This window comes from Sorex araneus, chromosome 3 (genome assembly GCF_027595985.1).
Source record: "Sorex araneus isolate mSorAra2 chromosome 3, mSorAra2.pri, whole genome shotgun sequence".
Taxonomy (NCBI): domain Eukaryota; kingdom Metazoa; phylum Chordata; class Mammalia; order Eulipotyphla; family Soricidae; genus Sorex; species Sorex araneus.
In genome coordinates, this window is record NC_073304.1 from 98,989,928 (window position 1) to 99,014,599 (window position 24,672).

At 49.9% G+C, this 24,672-nt stretch overlaps 1 protein-coding gene across 1 annotated transcript in view; it reads left to right on the forward strand.

The window, feature by feature from the left end:
- EDC3 (enhancer of mRNA decapping 3) overlaps positions 1-24,441 on the forward strand; it is a 47,830-nt gene extending 23,389 nt beyond the window's left edge. Inside the window, exons 4-7 of the mRNA XM_004611738.2 lie at positions 8,547-8,882; positions 18,966-19,119; positions 21,242-21,459; positions 22,279-24,441. Of these exons, the coding sequence (XP_004611795.1) occupies positions 8,547-8,882; positions 18,966-19,119; positions 21,242-21,459; positions 22,279-22,613 (1,043 nt within the window). The 3' untranslated portion in view covers positions 22,614-24,441. The remainder of the gene's footprint in view (positions 1-8,546; positions 8,883-18,965; positions 19,120-21,241; positions 21,460-22,278) is intronic.
- Positions 24,442-24,672: the final 231 nt, after the last annotated feature.

The following is a 24,672-nucleotide window of genomic DNA, read 5'->3' on the forward strand; positions in this document are numbered from 1 at the left end:
ATATGACTTCCCTACCTTTGTTTTTTTTTTTTTTTGGGGGGGGGTTTCACCCATCCATGTTCAGGACTTATTCCTGGCTCTGTGCTCAGGGAACACTCCTGGTGAGGCTTGGGGGACCATATGTGGTGTCAGGGATTGAACCTGGCTGTGTACAAGGCAAGATCCTTACCCACTCCACTGTACTCTCTCCACTCCCCCCCGTTCTTATTTTTATATGTGGAAATAGAATGGTATTTGGAATGTGACAGATCTGAGTTGAAACCCAACAGGCATTTTTGCTCTGTGAATTTGGAGCCCAGTTAATTTTCTCATATTTAGGATGGTGACTTTATTCAGATAAAGATAGCAAAGGTTAAGATGTTGCCACAGACATACTTAGTTATAGTAAAAATGGAATTTTAACCTTGTTTCTCTGAAGCTTTTCTTTGTGTGCTGGTTTTTCTCTTAAATTGGTTCTAGTTGACTCCAGCAGGTCTCTTTGTCTCACCCCATGAACATTCTTTAGAGGAGAAGAGACAGTGTCTCTCTGGGCCCGAGCAATAGTACAGTGGAAAGGGTGTTTGCCCCCCACAGAGACAACCTGGGTTGGGTCCCTAGCATCCCATATGGTCCCCCAAGCCTGGCAAGATTGATCCTTGAGCACAGAAGTTCTGAGCATTTCTGGGTGTGACCCAGATATCCTATGGGAAGGCAAAATTGTCGCTTAACTAGGAACTTGTAGTTACTCTGGGGTGAAGAGGCCTTGATTGGAAACTGTTGCAAGAGTCACTACTTCTCCCCAGCTACCACCTGTCTTGTCTTCCTGACCATGGAGTACTTCCAGTGCCTGTACTTAAATTATTTCCTGGTGTGTACTCTGGCTCCTTCACCCACAGGGGTTATCCAACCGAGCAAGAGTAGGTTTCGATAACGGGGTCTGGATGCTGGTCAACACCCTTTCCGCTGTACTATTGTTCGGGCCCAGAGAGACACTGTCTCTTCTCCTCTAAAGAATGTTCATCGGGGTGAGACAAAGAGACCTGCTGGAGTCAACATGCATCATTCTGGATGCTGGTCAACAACAACAGGTGGCTATGGGGTAAGTAGAGTCTTGGAAACTTGCTTGACTGTAGCAGGGGTCTACTGAAAGTGCCATGTTGGGGAAGTACAGGCAATTTGACTATTGGGTCTGTAGGAGTGATTTGGAATGACAATAAGGTGGTTGGGGTGAATAAAATGTTAGCTGAGGATAAGGCTTGCATTTCATTGTTTTAGATGGCCAGCCCCAGTTCGATCCTTAGCATTGCATATGATCCCCTGAGCACCGCCAGGAGTGATCCCTGAGTGCAGAGACTCAAGTAAGCCCTGAGCATGGTAAGGTGTGAACCAAACCTCCCAGCCCCCAAATTGATAGTTTCAAATTGATGGGTTCATTTGGTTTCCTTTTTCAGAACAAAACTTTTCTGTGACATTGATAAATCACCTTTCTGTGTGTACATTCTGAAGATGGAATGTGAAGCATATGCTCTTCCACAGAGCTGCGTAAGAACTCTTAATTGGCTCATCAGTGTATTGTCTTTTAGTACCTTATCTATATATTGTACACATTGGAGATGATGGAAAAGTTCAAATTTAAACTGTTTTATGTAGTATTTTATTATTGAGTGAAAATATCCTTTGCTTACTAAAAAGTGATATTTGGTTAAAATGGAGTGGTTGATTGTAAATTCATTAATTTTTAAAATCTTGGGGCCGGAGCGATAGCACAGCGGGTAGGGCGTTTGCCTTGCACGCGGCCAACCCGGGTTCGATCCCCGGCATCCCATATGGTCCCCCAAGCACTGCTAGGAGTAATTCCTGAGTGCAAAGCCAGGAGTAACCCCTGAGCATTGCTGGGTGTGACCCAAAAAGCAAAAAAAAAAAAAAAAATCTTATTGTATATATATATGGTATCCAGACTGGTTACATGAGAAAATCTAGTAGAGAGAATTAGTTTAAATAGGCATCAGATCAGAGCAGAAAGCGACGTGAAGTACGGTAAGCAAAGGGAAGACGTTGTATTATAGGAACCATAGGAACCTTAATGTGTAGAGAAGGGGCTTCACAGAGCTGGTGCTGGAACATCTGCAGGGTTCCATAAAGCTGATTCTATCCAGACATCCTGGACCAGAACTGTCAGGGCAGTGCTGGTGGGAATTCCAAAGTCGAGAAAGTCCCTTCCTTCTCCCTCCAAGTCTCTTCAATACCCACTGCTGGTAGGAAACCTGCCCATTGCCAGCTAAGGAAGTAGAAATGCAGTCTGTAGAGTTCTGACTCCACACTGCAAAGGGTGAATTTCCTGAAGAGGTAAGATAATAGTGACACCTTTGAATGAAACACAGGCAAAGAATTGGTCCCAGGTTCAGTTAATTCATTAAGTGTAATATCAGTCACAGCTGGAAACAGTTCACCTCTGAGAAGCATGATGTAGAGCACAGCGAACAAAAAAGTGCCAGATGTTGCAGCCAAGAATTCTCAGAGGTTTACCTGTGCCTTAGTAGCCCTAAGCAACTTTGGCGTCTGTAACAGGTGTGACTGTTCTAATGAAAGTCTGTCTATGGACACAGGTGGTGCACTGGATTTGGTCCCAATACTATAGTTTGCAGATTCTAAGACTTCACTTGGGATGAAGTTCCTTAATGATACTTTATTTCTTTACTTTCCCTCTATCCACTCCCTTTTATTGTCACAGTGACCTGGTGTCAAATGACTGGACTGGCTGTCATTCTTGCACCCTTGCTTGCTGTGTGTTGAACAGTCTTGGCTAGGGTGCCAGCATCCCAAACAGAAGTACTGGAATTGGTCTCGTAGCCTCACACATGACTTTGCCATTGAGCTATCTCCAGGCTTCTCCATTTTGTTTATTTGTTTGTGTTTGTTTTGGGACACACCCAGCTGTACTCAGGACTTACACCTGGCTCTGTGCTCAGGGGTCACTCCTGGCAGGCTTGGGAGACCATTTGGGATGCCAGGAATTGAAACCAGGTTGGCCACATGCAAGGCAAGCGCCTTAAGCACTGTACATCTCTCCTGCTCTCGAAATTCTTTTCCAAAAGCTTTATTCTTGGGTTGGGAGTAGCTCATTGCAAACTTGTACCTCTCATTAATGGTCCCCCCACAAGGAAAAGGCTTTTCCCTCCTGGGCAGGCATGGGGCCGTGGCTTAGTTCATTAGTTCACATTCTTTTTTTTTTTTTTTGCTTTTTGGATCACACCTGGTGATGCACAGGGTAACTCCTGGCTCTGTACTCAGGAATCACCCCTGGCGGTGCTCAGGGGACCATATGGGATGCTGGGAATCAACCCGGGTCGGCCGCGTGCAAGGCAAACGTCCTACCCGCTGTGCTATTGCTCCAGCCCCTTAGTTCACATTCTAGAGACATTTCTGAAAGAAGCTGCCGGTACCAGAAGTAGTTTAGCTGGCCTCTGGAATCATGCTCGCTCAGCTGCTGAAAGGCCGCACACGTGCAGCCACCAGGGTCACATCTTGGTGGAGAACCAGCCCTTTTACTTTTTATTGATTCCATTTTCAAACACCTGTTGGTGTTTGAGGGACCATGCTGTGCCAGGAATTGAACCTGGACCTCCTATATATAAGGCATGTGCTCCAGCCCTTTGAGCTCTCTATGTGCCCCATGAAAAAGACCTTTACTTAGGATATGGAAGTGTTAGATCTGCCATTCTCTTCAGTTTTTTTTATTTGTAAAAAATTAGTATTGACAAACCACATTACCCAAAAGGAGAGGAAGAGCAAAAGGGAGTGCCCTGCCATAGAGGCGGGGTGGGGTGGGGTGGGGGAGGACGAGGTGGGGAGTAGTGGTGGGGGGAAGGATGCTGGGACCATTGATGGTGGAAAATGGGCACTGGTGGAGGGATGGGTACTCGACATTTGGATGACTGAAATGCAAGCATGAAAGTTTGTAAGTCTGTAATTGTACCTTAGTGATTCACTGATAAAATTTTTTTAATTAATATTGAATATGTGTTTTAATGGTCAATCTATGAATCGGTGCCAATCAGTAGGTGTTAAAAAGTTGGAACCACTGTCTTATTACTTAGTTTCTTTTTTGTGGGGAACCTGTTTGTGGTGCCCTGCTAGGGCCCTGCTCATAATACTTTGTCCTGGTTATGTCGGCCTAATGATTTTGGTGCTGGGCTGGTGGTACTGGAGCCATACAGTGCTGGGGACCAGTTTGGGAGCCTAATGCATGCCAGGCCTATGAGCTGTCTTCCCAGCCCCATTGTGTAATTTGTTTACAGGGCTCTTTTTAAGCCAGTTAGTCATTTTCATATGCTTTAGTTAAAGATGGATAGATAGACCAGTTGGAGAGATAGACAGTGGGTAAGGCACTTACCTTGCATGCTGCCAGCCTGGCTTTGATCCCCATCAGGAGTGATCCCTGAAATACAGAGCCAGAAGTAATCCCTGAGCACTGTTAAGTGTAGCCCCCCCAAAAAAAAAACAACATTAAAGCTAGATCAGTAGTACAGTGGATAAAACACTTGCCTTGTACCCCATATGGTCCTGAGCACAAAGCCAAGAATAAGCCCTGAGTACACTTGGCCCCCAAACCAAAAACAAAACAAAATCAACCCCCCCCAAATAAAAACATTAAAAAGGAGAGAGTTTTACAACAATGTGAATATGCTTAATGTCACTGAACATTGAAAAGCTTAACTAGTGGCTAGGGAGATAGCTCAGAGTTGTGGACCATACGTTTTTGCATGTAGGCAGCTCATATTTGATCCCTAGTACCACATGATCCCCTGAGCCCAACTAGGTATGGGTTCCAAAAAAGCAGTATCTAAAACAGCTGGCTTTATGTTGTGTTTACTTTACCACTTTTTAAAAAAGATAGGGAGAGGCTGGAGAGAGAATTCAATGGGTGAGGCTCTTGCCTTGGCATGTGGACAACCAGGATTTAATCCTTGGTACCAGTATGGCCACCCAATACTACCATATGATGCCTGAGTGTAGAGCCAGAAGTAAGCCTTGCGCACCGCTTAGTGTAGCCCAAAATCACTCAAAAATAAAAATTAGAAAAGGGCCAAGGGGATAGCTCACTGGTTAAGGATCTGAGTTCTGTTCCTGCACTGTTGGCTCACTCCCTGCCCAGCACGACTGGGATCACCCTGGCAGCCTCCAGCAGTGGAGAGCCTGAGCAGTTGATGCTCACTGAGCCAACTCTTCCTCTTTGGGTCAGCCTTTTTTTTTTAGTGTGGGGCACATTTGGCAGTGCTTGGGGTTACTAGGGTTACACCCAACTCTGTGGTGGGGTTGCTCCTGGAGGTGTTCAACAAACCATGTAGTTCCGGAGATTGAACCAGACTTGACTGCATGCAAGGCAAGTGCCTTCCCCTGCACCGTCTCCTGCCACAGCCTTGTTTGGTTTTTCACTTGCATCTCATTTTTACTGGTAGCACAGTCCTTTTCATGCTAATACTTGGTATTAGGAATTCTTGTTGTTTTTTGTTTGGTTTTTTTTTTTTTTTTTTTTTTTTTTTGGTTTTTGGGTCACACCCGGTGATGCACAGGGGTTACTCCTGGCTCTTCACTCAGGAATTACCCCTGGCGGTGCTCAGGGGACCATATGGGATGCTGGGATTAGAACCCGGGTCGGCCGCGTGCAAGGCAAACGCCCTACCCGCTGTGCTATTGCTCCAGCCCCATTTTGTTTGTTTGTTTTTGCTTTTTTGGGTACACCCGGTGATGCACAGAGGTTGCTCCTGGCTCTGCATTCAGGAATTACCCCCTGGCAGTGGTCAGGGGACCATATGGGATGCTGGGAATCGAACCCGGGTTGGCCATGTGCAAGGCAAACACCCTACTCGCTATGCTATTTCTCCAGCCCCAAGGTATTAGGAATTCTTGAACCATACATATTTGCATAGTTATATTTGCATGGTTCTTATCTTTTAGAGTAATTGTTGTAATTACTTTTGCTGGTGTTAATTCTTTAAACAAATACAGCATGCCTACTATATACTATACCCTGCTGAGGATACACTATGGAATGACTATTATATGTATTACAAGTATTACAAGGAAATGAAGTTGGCTGACAGGCATAAGATATGTAAGATGGTAGTGATTAATATTTTAACCAGCAGGCCGGGCAGGTGGCTGAGTGGTAGAATGCATGCTGCATGTGTGAGACCCTGGCTTCAGTCACAAGATACATACATACACACACACACAGACACACACAGATACATGCTTGTACGTGCTCATACATATGTACATGCACACATGGACAAATTCCTAGCTTTCTGTCATGTAGTCATTGGCAAGTAGAGGATGTATTGTGACGTTTAAGAGCTGTATAGTTGATAATGAGATAACATCTCACACCACAGAGACTGGCACAGATTTAAAAGAACAAAAGCAACCAGTGCTGGCATGGATGTGGGGAAAAAGGGACTCTCTTTCACTGTTGGTGAGAATGCCGACTGGTCCAACCTTTCTGGAAAACAACATGGACAGTCCTTCAAAAACTAGAAATTGAGCTTCCATATGACCCCATAATACCACTTCTGGGAATATATCCTGAGGATGAAGCACAGTAGAAATGACATCTGTGCCTATATATTCATTGCATCACTGTTCACAATAGCCAAAATCTGGAAACAACCCAAGTGCCCTAAAACAGATGACTGGTTAAAGAAACTTTAGTACATCTACACAATGGAATACTATGCAGCTGTTAGGAGAGATGCAGTCATGAAATTTGCTTATAAATGGATAGGCATGGAGAGTACCATGCTAAGTGAAATGAGTCAGAAAGAGAGGGACAGACATAGAAGGACTGCACTCATTTGTGGAGAATAGAATAACATCATATGAGGCTAACACCCAAGGACAGTAGATTCAAGGGCCAGGAGGATTGCCCCATACCTGGAAGACTGCTTCATGAGCTGAGGGGAGAAGGCAGATGGAATAGAGAGGGGATCACTAAGAAAATGATGGCTGGAGGAATCAGTCGGGATGGGAGATGTGTGCTGAAAGTAGATAATGGACCAAACATGATGACCTCTCAGTGTCTGTGTTGCAAACCATAATGCCCAAAAGTAGAGAGAGAGTATGGGGAATACTGTCTGCCATGGAGGCAGAGGGAGGGTGGGATATTGGTGGTGGGGAATGTGCACTGGTGGAAGGATGGGTGTTTGATCATTGTGAGATTGTAACCCAAACATGAAAGCTTGTAACTATCTCACGGTGATTCAATAAAATATTTTTTTTAAAAAAAGAGCTGTATAGTTGGGATGGTATACATGAAGTGGATTGCTTTTCATTCCAACCTCTATATATTTTTCCTAATCAAGAAGTTTGTTCTCAAAGGGGACGTTCACTGCACTTATTTAGACCTTATTAGAGATTTAGTTTGGTTTAACCATCATCTGGTTTGCCTGTTCTTTCAGGGTGGTCAGTGGAGAGAATCCGATGAAAGATTCTCTTCTGAATTCTCTGGGAATCAATGTTTCAAGAAGTCTTCGGGGTCTTCTAAGACTGCTCGAATAGGTGACTGCTGGGGTATTGGCCAGATGGAGTCTGAGAATGGAGAATTGGTGGCTGCCCCAGTGGGGAGGTGCATCCTGGGGTCAGATCTACATGGTCCTTGTTAGTATTTGATGGAGCAGGAATTGCTTACCCAGAAGTAATAACATTAGAAAAGAGATTGTGCTAATTGAACAGAAACAAATTGGTTAATCAGAACATCAATTTACAGTTGGAGCTGTATATCTGACTCAAGGTCTGTGACGCCTTGTTTAAATCAGGATTCCCTCCTGCATTTGTGCCTGTAACCAGACAAAAAACCAAAAGGTTGCCTGCTTGATAATAATTGAGGCAGTTGGTGTAGTATTCTGTGAGCATTGACTGATGAGGTATTGTCATGGAAGAGGTGTTGTCCTTCCACTTGTGTTTTGGTATTCAGCTTTCAAAAAGCCTCTGTCATTATCAGTTTTTTGTTGGGCATCCTTTAGGATCACACCTGGCGATACTCAGGGATTACTCCTGGCCTTACACTCAGGATTCCTATCACTCCCGGCAGTGCTCAGGGAATCAGGCTGGGGATTAAACCTGAGTATACCATGTGCAAGGAAGATGCCCTACTATTGTACTATCACTCTGGCCCCCGTAATCGATTTTCTTATGAGGGGAAAACTGGTTAAGATTTCTTCAAGTGGCTTTTACTACTCTGGAGAAGCCCGTATCTCTCCTTACCTTACAGAGAGAAATTTCTTTCGTTGAAACTATTTTGCTTCACACACAAAACAAAGATTTTTATGAGTACTACTTATATTTCATCTTCACTTTCCTTGGATAGTATGAAATCTTATGTTCTGCATGGTATTTCTTGGATAACACAAAATCTTGTATTTCTGTACAATAACGATTTAGGCATAGCTTACCTGTGTTTTCACTTTGATTCCTGTGACACCGCCACTAAGGACAGATAATGTACTGTTTCCGCTGCTGCTTATGGTTTTCTACAGACATGCTGATGTTTGTCTCTGCTTCTTGTCCAGGGTCATCCAGCAGCAGGCACCCAAACCAGGCAACTCCAAAGAAAAGTGGCTTAAAGAATGGTCAAATGAAGAATAAGGATGACGAGTGCTTCGGGGATGACATCGAGGAGATCCCAGACACTGATTTTGATTTTGAAGGGAACCTGGCCCTTTTCGACAAGGCAGCGGTGTTTGAGGAGATCGACACCTATGAGAGAAGAAGCGGCGCCCGCTCTCGCGGCGTCCCCAATGAAAGGCCTGCTCGCTACCGTCATGATGAGAACATCCTGGAATCTGAGCCCATCGTATACCGCCGCATCACCGTGCCCCACAGCGTGGGCAAGGAGTTCTGCACAGGTAAGGGCTCAGGACCTACCTGCTCGCCGTGCTCTCTGCTTGCCTGAAGCAGAGTCACCCTTTCGAGTTGGCTTTGCACTTGGAATTCACTTTTGTGACCTGGTGGCTAGTTTGCCATTATACTCTCTTGGGGATTGTAGCCAGTTTGGCATTTGCCTACCATAAAGATAGGGGCTGATTTCCCTACATGTCGACTAGTACTCTGTATCTGGAGCATCTGGTCGGCTCTTTATTTTAGTATGTTAAAAACCAACAATCAAAGGTATGTGGGCTGCTCCATCCATTCACTGAATCAGATCTGTTTTCATTTTGGTTTCCCTGTTTTCTGCCAATACATCTGATAGTTCAGGTTTGTGTTGTGAGTTGTTTGCTGAATGAAAAACAGTTTCTGGGGATTGCTAGGATTGTAACTTGCCAGTCGAATGCATGTACGGAATATATAAGGCTCTGGGTTCCACTCCCACGCAATCAAAACGAAAGGGAATTAGATGATTGAGACCATTGACTAAAATTAGGGCTTCAGTAAATCACCATAGAGACTGGAGAGAGCTCAGAGGAGGGCATCCTTCGCATGCAGGAGGCACAGGTTTGATCTCAGCACCTCAGAGTTCCTCACGTACTGTAGGGACTGAGCACTGAGCCAAGAGTAGCTCCAGAGCACTTCCTGGTGTGACCCCAAAATAGAACAGATCAATAAATTACATCAGTATACTACACTGTCCTCATCTCTTGCTAGCTCTGCTCATTGAGATTGACTTGTCATAACAAAGGAGACAGTAGTGCGTGGCGGTTATGCTGGTCACTGTGATTACGCCTGCTACTTTTGTGTTTGGTTTAGTGGATGAGTCAGTATGGAGTCTACAGGGGAGTTATAAACTATTGTAGATTAATCCTGAGGGATTATATCAGCCATCAGAAACTTTACCAAGAATTTTTAATAATTAGGGGGAAAGTTTTGGAGCAGTCCTAAGTGGAAAAAGCCAGGAGAGGTCGAACTGCTGATGTTCTGCCATGACAGTAGCTCAGATGAGGCAGGAGGGGAGGAGGGGCTGGAAGGAATTACCAGAAACAGTTTATAATCACGCATGGGTGACATGTATCGGCTCCTTGACTCTTATCTGTGAAGAAGCATGGGAGTGCTGGAATATGTCATTTGGTTAATAGAATGTTTCTTCAAACATTAGGCCTGTAAAGCAGGTCCATGCAGCTGTGGGGAGGTGTCTGCCTTATCTATCCTGGCCCTGGCCCTTCGCTGTGTATTATTTTCTGGGCTCCTTGGTCTAAGGTTTGAAACCCATGTTCACCAAATACTCCTCAGAGCTGAAGAGTGGAGCCAGCAGGTAAGGTGCTTGCCTTGTACACGACTGATACAAATTTGATCCCCGGCATCCTATATGGTCCCTTGAGCCCTGCCAGCAGTGGTCCCTGAGCACAGATCCAGGAGTTAGCCCTGAATATAACCAGTTATGTTCCCCCCCAGCAAAAACAAGCACTAAAGTGTGTATTTGTAATAATTTTAATACATGGAGAGGGAATTATGTATAAGCTTCTAGTTGAAGTTCTGGACAAAGGGAGTATAAACTTGGCTTGTTAGTGGTGGTAGGGAGACAGGGGCAATTGTGGAGTAGTTCAATGTGGGGAAGAGGGGCTGGAGAGAGAACACAGCGGGTAGGGCCCTGGCCTTGAGTGCAGCTGACCCAGGTTCGATCCCTGGCATTCCATGTGGTCCCCTGAATATCCCAGGAGTAATTCCTGAGTACAGAGCCAGGAGTAATCTCTGAGCATCACCAGATGTGACACAAAACAAAACAGAATAAAAGAAACCATGTGGGAAAAGCAAAGAGTGGCGTGGAATTTCTGTAGAAGACAAGCTGCTTCTACAGAACCGCTGTTTCACAGCGGGCCCTGAGGGGACCTTGGTCTGTTCTAGCATCCATGAGAAAAAGGAATTCTGGCTCACAGTGTGTGAATGGTGTTGTTTGAGGACTTGGTTTCATGAGTTGGTAGTGGTAGCAGGGGACATTTCTCTGCAGCACTCCTCAGGGGCCCGGGGGTCATTCCTGGCGATAGTTGGCCCAGCGGCCCGACAGCCTGAGGGTTCAGTGCGGGGGTCCTTGCTGGTGTTGTGGGAGAGACAGGCAGTACCAGAGCTTGAGCTCGGCAGAGTGTGCGCACCAGCTCTGTGAGCTGTCTTCAGCCATCTTAGGAAACTTCTGCTGCAGACCGTGGTAGCTTGTGGGAGGTAACAACCAGCTGCATCGCACTGCTGTGTTACTGAAGTGAGGAAGGCCGTGTTTCGTCATGTCATCTGTTCTCTTTTCAGCCATGATAAAGTGTGAAAATGAAGCCCTTTTGTTAGACAGGACCTATGCTGGAAATAGTGCAAGCAGTTATCTTGCAAAGGAGCTTATAGAAAAATTGTTGGGATTGAGGGGGCGGAGAGGGGGCAGGCTCCTTCCTAGCAGTGCTCTGGGCCCTGGGAACCACTTCTAATACTACATGGCTTGGTCAAAATGGGCCATACAATTTCAGGGCCCACGATGCTGAGCTGCTCTGGCCCAATTGTACTGAGAGGGTCTCTGGTACCTATACCAGAGCTTGGCCCTGGTGCTCTGTTCATACCAGGATGTGCTCCAACCCTGTGAGCCATTTGGTTTCTCCTACAGATTTTGCTGGCATGTATGTCTGTTCCAACTCCAAGATAGGCTTCAGCATAGGTTTTCTGCAGATACTCGGAGAACACAGATAATTGTGTTTCCAGTTAGCTCCACTCTTCCAAGTGCTTGGATCAGAACAGGGAAAATTATGTGAGATATGTGGTAGACGACCTGGGACATAAAATGTCACTGTTGGGTTACTTGAGCACCTAGTATAACAGGTCAGTACATTGAGGTCCCAGAAGGCAAAGACTATTATGAATCTTATCTGTCACATCTCCTCTCGTCTAAATGTGGCTGAAAAGGAAGAAGGATATGGTGTAAGAGGAGGAGGACAGTTTAGTCGTGGGGGGCCACACCCAGAGATGTTCAGGAGTCACTCCTGGCTCTGCACTCAGGAATCACTCTTGGCAGTGCTTAGGGGACCATATGTGATGCCGGGGATCAAACTCAGATTGGCTGCCTACAAAGCAAGCGCCCTACCCACTGTACTATCTCTCTGGCCTGGAGGAAGACTGTCTGATGGCGAAATACTTCTCTCAGAAGTGGACCAACTTACATCAACGGTTGTGGAGGGTGGTCTGGGTAACTCACTCTGTAGCCTTGTAGCATTTGTACTCCAGAATCCCAGATACCATATTGTCTACTTGCCCAAGAGTAGCAAAAGAACAGTATGTTTACTACCATTTGGGAGACGACTGGGGTTCTAGAAATCTGACAGCTGGCTGCGGAGCACTCTCAGCACTGACTGCATGCTAAGTGGTGTCAACAATTTCTAAGCTATTATTCTCTTAATTGCTCATATTCCTCTTGGCAGTGCTCTTTGCCAACTTGAGGGGGGATACGGCGGGGGGGCGGGGAGGCGGGGAGGCAACAGTGTTAGAAAAGGTCTGTTGATTGGGAAAACATATTCAGGAAGCAACTAAATTTAGCTCTTTGTTGAATCTAAGTCTTTTCTCTCTGGAACGCCTTTTCAGGCCCTTTGACAGTGCTGCTGTCTCCAGGATTGACAGACAGTCCTCCAGCTTGGACTTAAATAATGGTAACCAGTTGTCACCTCTTGAATTGATCACAGTCCAGGCTTGTAATTGGAAATTCTTAAGGACAGATTGTGTGTGTGTGTGTGTGTGTGTGTGTGTGTGTGTGCATGCATGTGTGCGCGTGCTATGAAATGCTGGAGTTGTATGAACGGTCTGTGTTCAGTGGTGGGAGGGTGCCAAAAGCACTGGGTAGGACAACTGTACGGCTTCCCAGATATTCCTAATCTGGTATTCATAATCTCTGTAGCTACGGCAGGTAGCCCCTCAGGTAGTGTTCTCATTCTGAGTAAGTCACCAGCAAGATGGCCCTGCAGGCTGGGCTGTGGGGGTGCGTGTTCGTCAAGCATAGTGGAGGAGATGCTCTGTGGAGGCCAGGCAGGCGCTGGTGAGTAGTGAGTGAAGGGCCCTGTGGACACTTGGCGTGGAGTTGATCTGTGGGAGTACTGGGGATGCGAATAGCTCTGGATCGTGCCATGTCGCTGGGAGCCCGTGTGCCAGTGCGTGGTCTGCACCCACTCCTTCCCATGTCTCGCGGTAGAGGCTCAGCTTCCAGCCTTTCGGGGGCGTAGCTAGGACGCCACAGGTGATGTGCACGCTCCCGAGCCGGGTGAGCTCTCCTTGCCCTCTGGACAGCCAGAGGCCCTGCCTTGGGGAGGTAGCTGGGGTCGGGCTTGGCGCTCACCATCCCCGCTGGCCGGGCTTCCTCGGCTGGCCTTTCTGTGGCTGCCGCTCAGCACTGACTGCCCTCTTCATCAGGTTCCTCTAGAGTGTTGGAGCACTTTCCAGACCAGCAGTGTGTTTATCTCCTTCAGAACAGATAGCCGAAATGTGTTTTGTTTGTGTGTGTGTGATCCAAAGGAATTCAGGAAGAAATAAACCTTTGCATTTAGGAGAGATCATTGAGGGATTTGGCCATGAAGACAGTGGGCCCCTCCGGGGAGGGCTGTAGCCCTTCCCATTCAGAGCCCTGTGTGCTTTGCTCCCTCCAACTGTAAACGAGCCCAGCATGCCTCGATCTCCCCACAATGTGTCCCATCCCTGACCTCCACTCCCACCAATTCTTCATTTTGTTTGCAGGTTTGACAGGTGCTTGTATCGGAGGCGGGTTTGAGGTGGGGTGGGCTGGTAGGCCACTGTCTCTGCAGACAGGCTTCCTGCAGATGCTATAGTGCTTGGAGCTGGTTCCTTTCCTTCCTTTGGGTTTTTGCTTGGGGGGTACTCCTGGTTCTGTGCTCATACGTCAGCCCTGGCCACGCTTGGGGAGCAAACCCAACCCTTCAACGTGCAAAGCATGTGCTCTCGCCCTGGAGTGAGTCCCTTTAAGGTGGAGTCCTGTGTTTCTGGCATCATAGTCAGGGGGACAGTTGTCTTGGGGTGTCATGTTGTCATTGGTGTGCTCTGCGGTGAAAGGGCAGGGCTGTGGGACAGGTGGACCTTATCCAGACTCTTCTTCCCTCAGTAACAAACACTTAAAACTTTTGATGCCAAGTGTCTCAGACAACTTCTCATGGAGAAGTTAGTTGTCAGAGATTCAATAGAAGAGTTTCTGCTCTTGACTAAGGGCTGTGGTATCTGGGTCCTGTCCCATTGTTGTCTAATGCCTGAAGGTTTTTATAAAGCTCTCATTAGGACGTTCTAGAAACCAAATTGGTCTCTGCAAATGCAGCTGTTTCGTCAGTGTGTGCCTTCTTGCCACATACCGAGTGCCACTTTAGGGCCACTAGTACCAAACGGAGGGAGGAGTAGTTTGTGCCCACCATACTGCTTAAATTCAGCTTGTCAGGGTGAAGCCATTCTCCTGCCACACCACCCCCCTCGGTGGCATTCCTGCTTCTTTCTATGGAATCACATTCTCCAGTGTCTGACATAGAGCTTTGGGGCCATCTCTGCCTCTTCCTCTTTCCAGTTCCCTTCTGGCATCTTGCCCTTTCCTTCGGGATGTCAGCACAGACTTATGCTCCTTCCCCAGCTGTGCAGGCCCCGAGTACAGGTGGATCAGGGGCACAGCACCCAGGGCCCTCCCAGGGCCGACAGGCCAGTGCAGCGGACAGGTTGGGCCGTGGAAAGAAGAGTAGCTGTGTGTGAGAGTGTCAGTAGCGTAGGGGGCACCGTGGACAGAAGCTGAGATCCCACACACATGTGCCTGGTGGCATTGGGAAAAGGGAGCATGTGCAGAGAGGGCAGCTAGGGGGCACGCCTACTTGGGGGCCAGCGGGGACTTGCGGTGCTAGTGACCTGAGACAGTCGGCGCTCCTGGAGAACAGTGGATCTGGGCTCTGAGGTAAAGTCAGGGAGGCAGACAGGACCAGTCCATGGTAGGGTCTAGTAGAGACTTCCTGACCTTGCAACACTCCTTTCAGGGCACACGGCACCAATTGCATCTTGGGGAAGTTTGCTTTATTATGTATTAGTGGTTTGGGGGCAGTCCCCAGTGGTGCTCAGGGGCTACTCCTGGCTGTGTGTCAGGGGTCACTCCCTGTATGCACGGCAGGGACCATGCGGGGCTGTGTAGGGGATCAAACCCAGGGTGGCTACCTGTAAGCCAAGTACCTTAATCTTGTACTTTGCTCCCCTCTGTGGGAGCTCTGATGATCCCTTGGTCCGTTAAGGTTGATTTGAGAGGGATTTATTAGCCAGTGTTTTTATACTCCCCTCTCCCCCGATAAAGGAACCAGAGAGTTCTCACCTCTTGTGTGCGACCTCCACAAAATGGAGTCAATAGTACATAGTTCATGATCCTGGAGGAATCCTCCTGTCACTAGTGCTCTGTGCTTAGAGGCTCGACATGACCTGGACACACGCAGCCTTTCCAGACACAGGGCCGTGTCCGTGTGAGGACTGAGTTGAGCTGGGGAGCCTTGGGAGAAAGTATACAGCCCAGGAGGTTTGGCTGTCGGGGAGGGCTAGAGTGGTGCTTGAGGGCATCCGAGGGTGGAGGTGCAGTGAAGGGCAAGAGAACATGCTTTTGTGTTCAAGGCGGGAAGGAAGGGCTGCGTTTGTACCGGAAGGAGCGGGCGGAAGAAGGGGGTAGGTGGCAGTGGTTCTCTGGGTCCATGGCCCTCGAATCTTGCTGTGAAGTGATTTGTACGGGGAGGAGACAGGCTTCTCTCCTGGCCTTGAGTTGTTTTCCTTGATAGCCTTAAGGTTGATCAGATCCTGTGCTCTGCCTGTCACGAACTGGCTGTAGTTCTGTCTTCCTTTATTTCACCGACAGCTGTAAAATACATACTAATATTAAGAGCAGTCTGTCAACTGACTTTAAGGCTTTCTATTCCAGAACAATCAAGATCCACCTTCCAACCCAAACATAATTAGGCGTGGCCCGAGTTCAGGCTTTGACGATGTTATTGTCCGAGGCTTACACGCTATGTTCTTGTTCCCTTCCTCTGGAGTGAGTTCACTCCTTCTGCCCGTTTCTGATAAGCCAGTCTGACTGGTTGGACTTTGTGTGTCAGCGTCAGGAAGGGACATTGTATGGTGCTCAGATGTTTGGAGGAGACCCCAGGAGAGCAGAGTGGAGCGCTGCTTAGACTCCGCTTCTCCCCTGATTAAGTGACATAGTAAGCCACATGTCAGCCCTGACCTGCCCCCTGGCACAGATGGGGATGCCAAAGCAGGGTGCAGTGGGGAATCCTCCATTCTCTGGACCAAGAGTTTCATGTCCTTAAGGACTGCAAGGAGACAGGTGGCAGAAACTCCTCCAAAGAGCCCTCAAACCAGGAATTGTGCCTATACACAAGCTTGATTTGGTGGGGGGTGGGGAGGATGGGATGGGATTCATGGCTGCACCCCATTTTAAATTCAACTGAAAGAGAATAAATCGGTGAAGAAATGTTCAGGCTTCAGGGGAAAGTTCTTGCCTTGCGTGACTTTGCAGGCAAAGAGGGTGTTTGAAGTCAGCAGGTGCGTGACTTGTCTGACAGGTTTGGGGTTGTTAGTAACTAGGACTCAGAATCTGTTGAGCTTTTTCACACTGCTATCAATGGTTCCTAATTAGCTCTGATAATGTGTGCGTGTCTAGAGCAGGCCATAAAGCAGCTGTTTTCATCAGCTATTGACATGCAAGGTCAGGCTGCAGCCTCCAGCACTGGCTCCTGGGACATCTCTGCCTGGCACCTCGGATGCTGTTTGCTTCTGCCAGCAGGAGCAGGACTTGTCAGGCCACAGGAGAGGGCTGTTTTGAGGTGTGGGCTTCTTTATATTGTTATTTCGCCTGTCCTTAAAGGTACAGACCTGGGTGCTTTAGGTTTGATCTTTGTGCTTGGATTCTTGTTGTTGCAGTATACAATCATCAGGCTGCAGAGGTCGCTCATGATTCCTCTAGCACCACTGGAACTGTCCTGGAGCATGGAGTTGGGAGTAGCTCCTGAGCGCTGCTGGCATGGCCCGTATAGACAAACAGCTAAAGAGATAGTCCAGTGGTTAATGTGCATTCCTTGCACATAGCCAGCCCTCATGCTATCACTGGACCGAATATGATTCCCCATGCTCTGCCAGGAGCGCAAGAATCAGAAATAAACCCTGGGTACCACTAGGCTTCTCCCCCAAACCAAAATAATACGAATAAACCATAGCTTCATTTGGTTCGGTTTTGAAAATCTGTGTCAAAGGCTTAAACACCTGATAGAACCTCAAGGAATTTCCTCTAAAATGGTTAGTGAAGGAGACATTTTTCACTCCATGATTCTGGACCTAGTAAGATGGTGATGAACTTCCTAAAAACTTCTACCATGGGCAGTAGTCCTCTGGCTGTGTTATGTGTACGGGAGCTGATGTGCTGAGAGCCCATTCCTGTTGGTAGAGGTTGGTAGGACAAGTTTAGGCCAGGGTGGAATGAGTAAAAGGATTATTCTCCCACTTTGGGGACTTTACAATTATAGAACTGCTGATACTGCCGGACAGAACTAGCTACATGCGATCCCTTGATGACTCACTCCAGCTGGAACCCTTGCTTGTTGGTCCCTCAGCCTATGAGGCCAATCCGAGCTTCTTTGGCAAAGGATCTGCCTACTTGGGGCGGTCGGAGTGGCTTTAGCATCTGTAGAACTGTACCAGCTGTCAGGTCAGGCAGATCCATTACCAGATGGCTACAGAGGCCGCGGGAGGGAGAGGCACAGGGTAGAAAAGTTGGCTGGTTGGATTGATGGTGCCTATGATGCACCCAAGGCCTCTTGCGTGCAGGACATGTGCTTTCTCACTAAGGTTCATCTCTGTTGCCTGTCATCACTTTTTTTTTTTCTCTCTTCTTGGGTCACACCCAGCAATGCAAAGGGGTTACTCCTGGCTCATGCACTCAGGAATCACTCCTGGTGGTGCTTGGGGGACCATATTGGATACTGAGAATTGAACCTGGGTTGGCCGCGTGCAAGCCAAATGCCCTACCCGCTGTGTTATTGCTCCAACCCCTCACCACTGTTTTTGACTTTGCTCTTTTTAAATACTCCTCCTTGTGGGAGGAGTATTGGGTTATATTCATTCCAAATAGGGAGAAAACAAAAAATATTTCAGATGTTAAAGTGGGTAGGGCATTTGCCTTGCATGCGGCCGGCCGACCTGGGTTCGATTCCTCTGTCCCTCTTGGAAAGCCCGGCAAGCTACCGAGAGTATCCCGCCCGCACAGCAGAGCCTGGCAAGCTACCCATGGCATATTCAATATGCCAAAAACAGTAACAAGTCTCACAATGGAGACGTTACTGGTGCCCACCCACTCGAGCAAATCGATGAACAACAGGACGACAGTGTTTCAGTGCCACAGTAGGTAAGTCATTTGCCTTGCACATGGCCAACCTGGTTCGATTTGATTCCTGGCATCCTTTATGGTCCCCCAAGGAGTGGTCCCTGGGTGCAGATCTGGGAGTCAACCCTAAGCACCACTGGGTGTGACTCAAAACCAAACAAAAATAAGTTATTTTAGGAAATAAGGTGCATTGTTGAGATTTTTTTTTTAAGAGGAAGGGTTAAGTAGAAGAGGAGAAAAGAGAAAGAAGAGAGGATGAACAAGCCCAGCCTGCTTTGTCATCGGACTTTGAGATCAGAGGCCAGGCACTAGCTGGCACGCTCCCCTTCTGAGGAGGCGTGCCCAGGGGGGACAGCCCAGCGCCAGAGCTGCATGTCTACCAAACATGCTTGCTCTTCCACATTTGCCGGGCCAGCCAGGCACTGTCGAGCACCGTGACTCTTGGTGGTCTGAAGCTAAGCCACTGAACCCAGCTCACTGTCTCTGAACAAGCGGACCTATTTCCTGCCCTTGCTTGTACACCAGGGGCGCATGAGACAGCACGAGACACAGGGGGAGGGGAAACTTTGCCATCTGGGCTCTCAGAACCTCGGGTGTGTGTGGACCTGAAACCACTCTCTCTTTCTCCCCTCACTGCTTGGAACCACAGACTCCGGCCTGGTTGTCCCGAGTGTGTCCTATGAGCTGCATAAAAAGCTGCTGTCAGTGGCTGAAAAGCACGGGCTGACGCTGGAGCGCAGACTGGAGATGACTGGTGTATGTGCCAGCCAAATGGCGCTCACCCTCCTCGGAGGACCCAACAGGTAAGGGGCCGCAGTGGGGAGGAGGGAAGGGGACAGCTGAGCCTCTGCGGAGCTATGCTTTATGCTGGTGGGGAAAATCACTCCCCCCAGATCAGTGCCATTCAGGTCCTTCTAAAGGACCAGGGACTCGTAGGCGGGCAGGGGAGTACAGAGGCTCAGATGTGGGCACAGAGACACACGTACCAGGGTGGAGGCTCCAGAGACCCACAAGCCAGTGTGAGAAGCTCTGATGAGCAGGGTAGAGCCTCCGAAGGATTAGGCAACTACGACAGGATTTGGTTTCATATTTTGGGGGAGCTGGGGGGGGGCACTGTTTTGGAGGTCAGAGAGCTAGCAGCTCAGTGGCCTGAATGCACTGTGTGGGAGGCCCATGTTCAATCCTACACTCCGCATGGCCCCTGAGCACAGAGCCAAGTGTGGCCGCAAAAATTTTTTTTTTTTTTTAAGGAAAGACTTCAGGCCAGAGGGGCTGGAGCGATAGCACAGTGAGTGGGTAGGGCGTTTGCCTTGCACACGGCTGACCCGGGTTCGATTCCCAGCATCCCATATGGTCCCCTGAGCATCGCCAGGAGTAATTCCTGAGTGCAGAGCCAGGAGTAACCCCTGTGCATCGCCAGGTGTGACCCAAAAAGCAAAAAAAAAAAAAAAGTACAGAGGTAGGGTGCTTGTCTCATGGCTGAATTGCTCACAGCCTCCCGTAGGGTCCCCTTGCCCTTGAGAAGTGATCCCTGAGTCAGTCCTGGGCACAGCTCAGTGTGACCCACAAGCAAACTCCCCCCAAAAGATGACTTGAGCTGACGAGATTGGATGGAAGACAGGAGGAAGCATGAGAGCAGGAGATAGGACAGAGCTGAGCCAGATGCAGATGGCTGCCAGAAAGGACAGTGCGGGGCTGATGAGGGCTGTGGCCTGGGTGGTTGCAGGGGACGGAAGCAGCTGTCAGTGCCGTGCTGCCACTCTCCGTGGGCTCGGGGGAGTTGTGGGGCTTGTTTGGAATTTGTAGTTTTGTTGGGGACATGAACACGGGCCGGTTGCCAGTGCCTGGGCTCTGAGCCTTGCTGGTATACGGGCGCCCTCTGCTCTGATCGGGGTGGGGGAATCTCTTTGGGGAGAGTCACCTATGGAACAGTGAAGTGTCTGACTGAGGTAAGAACTCATCCTGTCTCCTTACGCTGCAGGGCTGTGGGGAGCTGAGTGGTGTGGCTAATTGCTAAGCTCTCCCAAATGAATGTGGAGCGCACGCTTTGCTCCTTAACAGCACTTGCCACCTTCCTTCCTTGGGACACCAATAAGTAATTATCCCAGACCTCAGCCTGCCAACTCCTTCCTTCTATCCACCTCCCTGCCTTGCAGGCGTACTGCACACAGGATGGGCCCTGTAAGCCTCCTTATTGTGGCTGCTGAACCAGGGAGGGTCTCAGCCTTGACAGGAAGCTAGGAGGTTCTGCGTCATCAGAAATGGATGTGGCTAGTGCCTAAGGTCTTGGTCCCCGCGACCAGGTGACACTGACCAAGGAGCACTGCCTATGGCAGGGCCTGCGATCCTTGGAGGCAGCCTTCACCTGCCCCTCGGCTGTCCTGGCAGCTCAGTAAGAACTGCGCTGCAGCAGATTGAGAATGGTTTAGAACTACCCCATCTCATCCTTGCTGAGAGCTCCTAGGAAACTGGGGGGCGAAAACCAAGTGAGCCAGAGTAATTCTAGGAAGAGGTGGGCTTGAGTGCGATCTTAAAGGAAGGGGGTGTCGGTGTTGAGAAAGTGAAGGGCTACAAGGCCTGGGGCCCTCGATTGAGCAGGAGGGGGGCCAGGTGCCAGGGAGCGCAGAAAAGGCTCCCGAGGTAGGGAGCCTTTGCCAGAGTCGGTGAGTGCCCAGCCAGAAAAGCAGGGCTCTGAGGGCAGGTTCCAGTGCCCTGGCTGGAGAAGACTGGACACACTCGGGGACACTGGGGTGCTTTCCTGGATACCTGGCCTGCATGAGTTCTGGTTCCCTGCTGATGTCAGCCGTCGCCCTGGCTCCTGTCAGAGGTGCTGAGAGCGCTAGGTACTGAGGGGTACATGTGTGGTCGGGCGCATGATCTCCATATGCAACTGCAGCTGCTTATGCTTCTTACCCTCTGTTCCAGACTGAATCCCAAAAACGTTCACCAGAGGCCTACCGTTGCCCTGCTCTGTGGGCCCCATGTCAAGGGAGCCCAGGGGATCAGCTGTGGGAGGCACCTAGCCAACCATGACGTTCAGGTCATCCTCTTCCTGCCCAATTTTGTCAAGATGCTGGAGTCTGTTGCCAATGAGCTGTCTCTCTTCAGCAAGACCCAAGGCCAGCAAGTCTCTAGCCTCAAAGGTGAGTGAGCCCTTCTCTACCCTGGGCTAAGGCTCCTGCCTCCCTTGCATTTGGTGGCGTGTTAGTGCCACCCAGTGGTGACATGCAGAAACCACCAAGTAAAGTGTGTCTTGCCACCAGAGGCAGCTACTGCATGAGGGACCTTCCTGCAGCTTCCCAGCTCCTCGCCCCTCACCCTCCCTTCTCGCCCACTGTCGGGAGAGCTGAGGACCACTTATTCCTTATAAGTGCTGTGCTGCAGGCATGGCTCTGACGCGTTTCAAGTCCTTACTTCCCTGGAGCCTAGCTTTTGGCCAGCAGAGATGAGTGCGTAGCGTTCCTGTTAGTTCAGGTGTTAGTTGTGCTGAGATAGTGAAGAAAGCTCCAGGGCCCTTGGAAGCTGGAGATGGCGTCTCTGAGACGGGGAGACTTGGGGAGGGAGAGCGGATGCTCAGACGGGCCTGCGGGCTTGTTGTGGGGAGTGGAGGGTATTGAAGAGCATCAGGAGTCTGGCTGAGGTAGGACCTGAGAATGTGTGGGTGAGACAGCTCCTTTCAGCTGCAGAGACAGGGCAGGGGCAGACAGAGAAGGAAATCAGGAACGGTTGGTGTCGGAAAGCCACATAGAGTCAGCCCATTGGTGATGTTAAGGTGAAGCCAGATCCAACTTGTGAAATGCCCTGACGAGCTTGCCAGAAGTCACGGGGACAAAGTCTGCTCTGGAGTGGGTCTAAGTGGCAGTGGGTAGGAAGTGGAGAAAACCAGGAAAGGGCCCTGGCCAGGGTAGACACTCTGAGCTGCTCTCTGACAGGGCTTTCTGCGGGGCACTCTCCCCCTGCAGATCTGCCCACAAGCCCAGTGGACCTGGTGATCAACTGTCTGGACTGCCCCGAGAACGCCTTCCTGCGGGACCAGCCCTGGTACAAGGCAGCTGTGGCCTGGGCCAACCAGAACCGGGCACCGGTGCTCAGCATAGACCCTCCTGTGCATGAAGTGGAGCAGGGCATTGATGCCAAGTGGTCCCTGGCTCTGGGCCTGCCGCTGCCCCTGGGCGAGCACGCAGGCCGGGTCTATCTCTGCGACATCGGCATCCCCCAGCAGGTGTTCCAGGAGGTGGGTGTCAGCTACCACTCGCCCTTCGGCTGCAAGTTCGTCATCCCGCTGCACTCTGCCTAGAGGGGCCCTGGGAGGCGGGGCTGCTCCTGCCTCTGACTAGACAACGAACGCACGCCTTAAGGATGCGGAGCTCCATGGACCTTGTTACAAGGTTTTTCTTTTGGGTTAGTTTCTTCTGTGAGACCAGAACCTATTTAAAACTGCCCCCGCCAGGCAGGCTTTCCCACTGGGTGTGCGTGGTGGGCGGCAGGCCATGTGCAGTGGCTCCAGGCACCACCACGCGTGGCCCGATCCTGCGGGATTTTGTTTACAGACATAGGCAGCTCCGACTGTGTTCAGGTTTACAGCCACGACGCCGGGCAGGTCCTGCTGGCACTCTTCTGTCCCAAGCTCCTGGCTTTGTTCCCCGCTCCCCCCTGTGCCCTTTCCTCTGATCATGTAGAAGTCACTGCCGTGTCTCTTGAGGACCGGTGTACAGTCTCCATTCATTTTGTGAGAGCTGTGGGGCCTTCCTGGCGCCCCACAACTGAGGTGATTTGGAGGCGTTTGACCCTTTCTCCTGAGCTGATCCAGTTTCCTCCTGGGTTTTTTCAAGAGTCCTTCTTCCTGTCACTTGAGGCTGAGACAGGGTGGCATCAGGATGTGACTGTCATGGGATTTTATACTGTTTTCTGTTGTCTTCAGCACAGGTAGCACACAGCTGTGTTACTGTGGAACCACAGTGCCCATCTGGCCAGCAGTGCCCTCCCCTGTCTTACACCCCTGTAGCTAGGGGCTGACCCTTCAGGCCGCAGCTTTAATGTTCAGTGTTGGGGAGGCCCCTGGGGAGCCTGGTGCTGAGCCAGGAGAGGCTCCCTGGTGCTTCTGATCTTGCCCTTGCCCACGTACACCCTTCCTCTGCTGCTTCCCCTGAGCCGTCTCCCCACGGCTGTCATCCCTTCCCCAGCTCTGTCCATTCTTGATGAGTAGGCTTGGGGTCTGTGCCCCCTTTCAGAGAGGCCCAAACAAGGCAGCCCAGGCCCCATTTAAGAGATGCCCAGATGAGGCTAGTTCTGGATGAGCCAGCTGGTGGCATTCAGCTTCACACATACCAGCTGCTCAGATGCCAAGGCACATAGCCCAGCCTTCTCTGACGGCTGACAGGACTGGGCAAGCCCTGGAAGGGGCCCCTTGGGAAAAGGCGGCTTGTGCTTGAAAGCCGTGTAGAGGGTTCAGGCTTCTTTGCCCATCCACTCTGGTTAAGGGGGTAAGTAGGAGGGCTTACAAAGATCATGGACACAGGGTAGGCTAGAAAGGGGTTGCAGACATCTTCTCCTTGTGCTTTTGGAAGCTTGGCCAGGAGCTAATGAGGCAGGCAGAGGGGGCTGGTTCCTCCTTCCCACCCTATCTCAGCAGTTCAGCCGGGCAAGGGTCTAGCTACTGTCAGCCTTGCATTGGGAGGCCTGAGCCTCTGCTCACTCAGGGCCATACAGCTTCCTGCACAGAACCCTTTAGTCTAAGCAGCAGTGTGGGACTGTAGGCATTTTAGTACACAGCTGTGAAGCCCGTCTGGCTCCTGCTCATGGTCAGCACCCCTCCCCAATTTGGTACAGTGGAAAACGAGATAGAAGCACCCTGACCCAGAAGTTCTAGGGGCTCAGAGCACTGTGATCTTGTTGAGGGACCACTGGGAGTTTGTGCTGGCAACTCCCTCTTTTCTCCAGGGAGCACCGGGGCCTCTTCCTGCCTGGCCTCCCCCAGTGGTGTTAAAGACAAGCTCAGTTTCTCCAGCCTCAGCCGCCTTTTCAGAGGCATCCCACCCGCTGTGTGCAGTCCTGGGTCAGATTGTCATGTGACTCCTGGGGAGAGCTGCTGAAAACCAGCACGGAAATAAAGCTGAACAACAGCCCTGTGCCGCGTGGTGAATGGTGCTGTGGGGAAGGAGGGGAGGAGCTACTGCAGTCCCAGCCCCGGGAGCCGCCTTAGTACAGACTGCTCTGGGCTGAGGGCTGGGCCAGGGTGAGGTCCTAGTGTCTCTAGAGTAATCACGGCTGCCTCCTTCGGGCTAGAACAGCTCTCCTGGACCCACCCAGAGGGACCCCATCTTCTAGTCCTGATGCTGGCTAACCCTTCCATCCCT